The sequence below is a fragment of the Sinocyclocheilus rhinocerous genome, unplaced genomic scaffold (assembly GCF_001515625.1).
Source record: "Sinocyclocheilus rhinocerous isolate Xijiao unplaced genomic scaffold, SAMN03320098_v1.1 scaffold470, whole genome shotgun sequence".
Taxonomy (NCBI): Eukaryota; Metazoa; Chordata; class Actinopteri; order Cypriniformes; family Cyprinidae; genus Sinocyclocheilus; species Sinocyclocheilus rhinocerous.
The window spans coordinates 1,011,296-1,018,852 of NW_015637537.1; the positions used below are offsets into that span (position 1 = coordinate 1,011,296).

Here is a 7,557-nt window from a genome sequence, read left to right on the forward strand (position 1 = left end):
AGAACTGAGAATTGCAGAACTCGCCTGTGTTTTGGGTGAGGTCACATGACCAGACCAGTGGGAGAATCTCCCCTGTCTTTTGCCTGCCCAGCGGGATCGCTACGATGCTGTGTGTCGGTGACCTGCCTCGTTACTACAGCACGGTAGGTGAGCAGTTTCTGAACGATTCCATTGATTATTCAGGAGCAATATTCTTTCTTTGCTCACTGTCTTCCAGATTCATTGTGCCTGGCTTAAAACTTTAGAGACCATTATTTTATTTTATTTTATTTTATTTTATTTTATTTTATTTTATTTTATTTTATTTTATTTTATTTTATTTTATTTTATTTTATTTTATTTTATTTTATTTACCTGTGTGTGTGTGTGTGTGTGTGTGTGGTAGACTCTGAAACAGCGTTTCTCACATTTTATTGTACATCTTAAGATCATTTATGGAAAGCACCCTATGTGAGGCAAAAACTAAGTTCAGAAATCTATTAGAAATCTCTTATGGGGATATAGATTACACTGATACAATGCAAGTATCACTATTAGCATGAATGATTCTTCAAAGCATGCAGCTTGCTGAGGAGAGATGTGGCTTGTAGTGGTCAGATTTGCAATTTTCTCCTGGTGCATGATAAATCAGATGGAAAAGTTAATTTACACTGAAGTAGAGATATAGAAATTTGCGTTAGGCTTTTGACTTGGGCCAGTAGATAATCACTTAGAAAAAACGTAGCAGCTCTCAGCAGCATTTCAGTGTTGAATTTTGCAGGAAGCACCCCGTGGTTCTAGTTTTCAGTTAATTGCATTTTGGAAAAACTCATCTGTGTACCTTTAAACCCTTTGCTTCATCTGTAGTTCTCTTTTCTGCTGTGCTTGCTTGAATGGTGTTATTCATGCAGGCAGGGTCTTGATTTAGCGTCTTCCGGCAAGTATATACTTGTGCAGGTGTTGTCTGACTGCCGAAATGCCATAATTAGGACAATGTGTGGTTTCTGACCTCCGTCCCTCTGGACTCCACCCGCTCTGGTTCCCCGTGTCCACGAGGATCAGGACTCCACAGAGGACAGTGCTTGGAGAGCGAGAACAGGTGATAACGTCTCAGGTTGAGCAGACTTTGCGAGATGCGCGTTTTACTCACTTTGGTTTCTGTGGGTTCATCAGTGTGTCGTTTGACAGCCGAGGACATGTGATTCTGTCAGTTTGGACAATGTACTGTGTGAAAAAGAAGGTAAAGACTTTTCTCTTTGCTTGACTTGTGTTGCAGTTTGGCTATCTCATTTCACAGGGTTCTGATTGGTCCACAGGTTTTGTGGGAATCATTACCCATCATGCTTTTTACCTGAACTTTGAGCTATTGTATCAAAACATGTCTGCATGAATCAAGTGATAATGTTAGTATTTCTGATTTATTTGCTTTTATTTTTTGAGGTTTTGGTGATCATTTTATGTTATATTTATATAATAACAGTGTAAAGTAGATTTGATTTCTGTAAAAGCTTCTGCATTCATGCTAGAGTGTTGTGCTGGCTTGGATGTTGCTAAGGTGTTCATTTGGTGGCTTCTTACTGGCCCAAGACAAAAGATCCCAGCCAAAGTCTCTCTGATATTGTGGTTTTTAGATATGACTCTGGCTTCCAAGTCAGATTTTTTCCCCCCACATTTTTTACATTTGTAGTTAAAAATCGTAAGTCTGATAACTCTCTTCAACAAACTGCGTAATTCATTTATGTCCATGCAAATGTATAGAAGCCCATTTCTGCCACTGAATAAAAAATAAAAAAGTTAATTGTCACTTTTTATCATACAATTCGGAGAAAAAAGTCAGAATTGTGAGATATGCAAGTTATAAAGTCAGAACTCAAAATTGTGTGATATAAACTTGCAGTTTACTTCTTTTTTTTTCAGAATTGTGTACTTTTGTTAGATAAAATGGGCAATTTTATGAAATAAAGTGAAAATTACAAGATATAAACTTCCAATAGCAAGTCATGAAGTCAGAATTGCGAGATATAAACGTACAATTGCAAGTTATAAAGTCAGAACTCAAAATTGCGTGATATAAACTTGCAGTTCTGACTTTTTCCTCACAATTGTGAGTTTATATCTTGCAATGCTGACTCTATAGCAAGCAATTTAAAAAGAAAAAAGTCAGAATTGTGAGATGTAAGCTCGCAATTGCAAGAAAAAAAGTCAGGATTGTGAGATAAAAAGTCAATAAAAAGTTCTTCAGTGGCGGAAACAGGCTTCCATACAAATGATATGGGACGATTAAAAAAACAAAGTATGAATGATAGTGATGCTAACAGTTCTAAACTTAAATGATTGTGATTTTAACAGTAAAAGACTGTAAAAATGCTACAGTAAAAACCTGCTGTTGAAATAACTTTCTTCTTTTTTTTTTGTCAGTTGTGTACACTAGGGTTTAATCTTACATCTAATGTTGTTAAATTAATGTAAGTTAATGAAATACGGTATTTAATTGTGAATTTAAAATGTCAAAAATGTTGCTACCATATTTTTTACGGTGAAGTTCTGGCAACCACAGCTGCCGGTATTTTACCGTAAATGTCACAGATTTAATTTTTTACAGTGTATGCTATAAATATTCAGAATGCATGGAAATGTGAAACAAATAAAACACAACAAAGAAAATGTCTATGTTTGAGGACTTTGAACTCATCAAAAGCATGAAAATTCAGGGTTTGTTACCAAATTAGCTGATGTTATCATGTCATTATTTCTTTGTCCAGCTGAGCTTTACTTTTAACGCATCTGTCGAGCTGTACTTCTAGCACAAAATGTCATCGTTTATGAGTTGTGGGAATGATCTGTGAGTTTTGTGTTTGGAAGTTAGAGAAGAGAATGGCAGGCAATTAGACATTGGACAGATTAAGGTTGTGTTTTGTAACCTACCCTTCGCCTGGAGGCTTGACTCCCTCTCGTACGTCCCGATGCGGTGTACCTGGAGCTTTAGAAGTGGGGTGGATGGAGTCTTATCTCCTCCCTCTTTCCCTCAAAGTCAACTTTCTGCCTCCCTCCTTCACCTGTCTCCCTCCCACTCTTCTACCTGTCTCACCCTCCTTCTCTTTCTGCCTTTCCTCTCAGTCTCAGTACAGCCTACTGAGCAGCAGTATGGAACAAGGTTTGGGGAACAGAGCAGCGTCTACCAGTCCCTACAGCTCAGAGACCACCTCCAACGTGCCAACGCCGTCACCCTACTCCCAGCCAAACTCGACCTTCGAGGCCATGTCTCCAGCCCCGGCCATCCCCTCCAACACTGACTACCCCGGGCCGCACAACTTCGAGGTCACCTTCCAGCAGTCGAGCACCGCCAAGTCAGCCACCTGGACGGTGAGTACAGCGTCTCGGTTGTGGTGCAACCGTATCACGTGAGCTCCTCGTGAGCCCGTGCACACACAGTTCTTTTCCCACACTCACTGACGATTTTGCTTGCAGAGTGCAGGCATAACTTTTACTCTTCTTCAGTTGCTTGTTTGCCCTTTCTTCACTGTCTGTTTTGGCGGCTCATTTTCAAGACTCTCATTTTGGCGGCGTTCCCGCTTTGTTCCTCTTTTTCAACGTGCTTCTTAGAATTAAACATCGTAGTTTAAATGAAATTTCAAGCAGTGTCCTGTGGTGTGACATGCTGTTGTTCTCCATATAACCTACCCTGCTGTTAAAAAGTTTGGAGACTGTACGATTTTTAAACGTTTTTGAAAGAAAATTCTTATGGTCACGGTCGGAGGCTGCATTTATATGAGTAAAAATACAGTAAAAACAGTAATATTGTGAAATATTATTACAATTTAAAATAACTCTTTACATTTTAAAATATATTAAACTAGAAATGCATTCATGTGATGTTAAAGCTGAATTTTCAGCATCATTACTCCAGTCTCCAGTGTCACATGATCCTTCAGAAATCATTCTGATATTTTGTGGAAACTGTGATTTTTATTTTCTCTCAAGATTCTTTGATGAAACAGTATATTTAAATATATTTCTTATATTTATATGCATATTTAAAAAAAAAAAAAAATTAAAGAATGGAAAAGTCTTCACTGTCACTTTTGATGTAGTTAAAGCATTCTTGCCGAATAAAAGTAAAGAAAAATCATACTGACCCCAAACTCTTGAACCGTATTGTATATCTTAGTATATACTTTTTAAATAATTCTTATATTAGCAGTTTTATGACATCATTTAGATTGAAAAGTTTTATGGACTTTTTAAGTTTTTAGGAATTTTATGAGCTGCAAAATAAACTATTGTTGAAAATTGTGAAAATGAAAAATTAGACGACAATTAACAGCATCTGAAATATATTCCTGCTCTTCAACATACATATAAATTAAAACGTGATGTTAAAAGAATAAGGCAAGTCTAATTGCATGCACTTTTATGATTGTAGTTTTAAAAGGAAACTGCTACAGACTGTTCTCAGCGCTGTCTTTGAACTACAATAATTCAAAAAGTGCAAAACCTTTATATTTAGCGTCAGTTTAGTTTGTCTTATCAAAAACGCTATGAAGTTTGAAATTCCTTAGTAAACCCTTTAAATGACAGAATCATCAAGTTTAATTCTTTAGTGCATCTAATGTTTGGTTGTGTTTACGTTTGCTTTGGCTTTTAGAATTTGTTGGAGCTCAAAGCAAGTTATTCTCAAACTAAAGATCTTGCACAATAACCTGTTTTGTTACCATTTGCACATGATTCGTCTTGAAATTTAAGGCAACTAATGAAACTTGGGAGGTGAATTTTCCTTGTACGCCTTAATGCTACGGCATTGTTATGGTATATAATAGCAGTAAGGTGTTGTTAGCATGTAGATGTGCAGTTGCTAGGGTCTTCTGAGTGGTTGCTAGTGCATTGCTTGGTGGTTGCTTACAGAATTATTAACCTTAAGTTATCGGTTAGTTCAGATCTGTATATGAGAGATAGTACTCATAAGGTTTTTCTTAAGCAAAGTGCATCCACACAGGAAAAGAATCACAGTAATGTCAAGCAGAGGAGCTTGAAACCAGAGCAGTCCATGTTTTCCCCAAAGTCCAAAGGTGCTACATCAGTCTGTCATGAAGATGACCCTCTGAAACAGGAGATGGGGCTCTGTTTGTAGGATGAAGTCAAGCGTGAGGCTTGGTCTCTGACTTTCTGTGGACGTGTAAGGTGATTGCGGTCCCAGGAAGGTGAGTGCTATGGCCATCACTCAGCGTCGGCCTGAGAAGACTGTCACCTCTGACGCGCCACGTTCCGCTCCATTCTCAAAGACCAGGCCCCTGTGAGCAACAATAACAGCAGGATAAGCTTTTAAAATGGGCATAAGTGGAGTTTGCAGCACAGATTGCTGTTTACGTTTTAGGATAAGAGAAGCAGGCCCTACATTTGAGTGTGTTTGGCTCCTTAGCTAGCGCCATAGATATAATGATACTGTGTTACATACTATCTTGTTTTCTCTATATTAAATCTTCATGCATGTGGAACTCTGTGGGAATGTTCCTTGCATAGTGGATCAAAATTTCGGATTGGTCTAGATTGAACTAACCATCATACGTTTTCAGGATTTTGAGCTTTCGACTCAAAGTGTGCATGAAATGAATTAAAATATTAATGTCAGCATTTCTGATCAAAACTGTGTCATAGTTGTTTACATATGACATTACTTCAGTCAATGAAGATTAGAAATAATGTTTAGAAAGCACAATATTTGCTTAACCCTAACACTTTCTAAGCCTGTTTAACTTTCTTTCTTCTGTGGTACATAAAATATGTTTTTTTTTTTATTATTATTGTCTTATTGTTTTTGTTTTTTTGTCCATGGAACCAACATTCTTAATTTTTTTTTAAATCTTTTGTGTTCTGCAGAAAAAAGAAAGAAATGCAGGTTTGAAAACAGCATGAGAGTGAGTAAATCATTTTTGGGTGAAGTATGCACTGAGAAGTTTGAAGAATTTTGAAAATTTGCACATAAAAAAAAAAAAATTCAAAATATAATTTCTGCAATGGCATCCATCTCTGAAGACTCCTGCATGATTCTGCATGAAAATGATGCTCCATGCCACTAGTTGTCAGTAAGTCCAAGATGATTGCTGTAGTGCAACATAAACAATAAAAAATGATTAAGTGCACCTTTAAAGGGGACGTGTTTTTGTTTATTTGGCAGGGGCTGATATGATAGAAGTCACTTACTATGACACTTAGTGCTGATGCAGCAAACAAAGTAGGTTACCAATATGCCATTGTGGAAATATCTCATTGTCCCATGATTTATTCATTCCACAACCCCAAGAATCCAATAACAGTAGGGTTATCGAGATTAAGAAAGTACTATTCAGCTGATCATGTGACAGCAGCTTGTGGGCCTCCATGTTAAAAATAATAATTTAGAGTACTGATATATGCTGAGTCTTCATATAATGTGAGTGGACATTACTTTAAACATATTCATAAAAACTGAAAAGTATGTCTAAAGCAGTTATGTTGAGCTTGTTTTAGTTGGAGGTGGTACTAATTTTTATTTTTATTTTTTGTCAAAGCTTATGAGTAAACAAGTTTACATTTTCAGTTAGTAATTTCAAATTTGTCATTTATACTCTAATCAAGTTTACATCTTGTTGCCATCCACTACATCACAAAACATCCTCCTTTACTAAAATTAAAGGTTCCTAAAGGGGGGTTTTGTTGTGATCCCATAGGAGAACCATTTTTTTTTGGTTCCCCAAAAACCTTTCAATAAACAGTTCTTAAAAGAACCACTTTTTCTTAGAGACCATTTTAACAATCTAAAGAACCGTTTTACTATAAAGAACCTTTTGTGCAATGGAAATGTTCCAGGGATGTTAAACGTTCTTCATGGAACCATCAGTGGCAATAAATAACTTTTATTTTTAAGAGTGTTGGGGCCAGATTTACTAACAGCTTGCGCCAACGCAAACTGTCTTTTGGCGTTAAAATAGTACTGTGTCAGGATTTACTAAAGACGCGCAGTGACGAATTAGCGCTGAAAAGGCGTGGACAGTTATTTTTGTGCCTAAACTTTTTGAATATGCATTTGTAGGAGTTTCCCTTTCAGACACAAAATTTATGGGAGGAGAGAATTAAAATGAACCACGCAATGCAATTTACTAACATTTGCTCTCGTCAAATTACTGGTATTTGCGCCATTTTTTAACGTCCAAAAAAAAAGCATGTCTTAAACTATTTAGCGCCTGCGTCGTAAGTAGATCACCCGCAACTGATAGGCATCAGCTCTGCATTCAATTTGCGCTGTGCTTGGTATATTGCGTTGGTCGATATGTAAATGAGATGTTGCGTCTGTGTTCTTTAATTTGCGCATCGTTAGTAAATCACCCGCAGAAATGTCCACGCCCATCGGTGCTGTTTTGGAGTTGTGCTCTCGCCCTAATTTGCCCTGTTTAGTAAAACTGGTCCTTGGTGTCTTCACCCCACAAATTGAAGGCAGATTTCAAAGCAAATTCAGAAATTAGTATTGGTTCTTCTATATAAAGTAACATTTCCAAAGGTGGCAGTACGGGAGGAAGATTCTCTTGCATTTGATTGGACAGAAAT

The 7,557-nt window shown here is 37.1% G+C and overlaps 1 protein-coding gene across 1 annotated transcript in view; it reads left to right on the forward strand.

The window, feature by feature from the left end:
• LOC107748987 (tumor protein p73-like) overlaps window positions 1-5,889 on the forward strand; it is an 11,355-nt gene extending 5,466 nt beyond the window's left edge. The window contains exons 4-5 of the mRNA XM_016564027.1: window positions 3,097-3,342; window positions 5,854-5,889. Coding sequence (XP_016419513.1) covers window positions 3,097-3,342; window positions 5,854-5,889 — 282 coding nt within the window. The remainder of the gene's footprint in view (window positions 1-3,096; window positions 3,343-5,853) is intronic.
• Window positions 5,890-7,557: the final 1,668 nt, after the last annotated feature.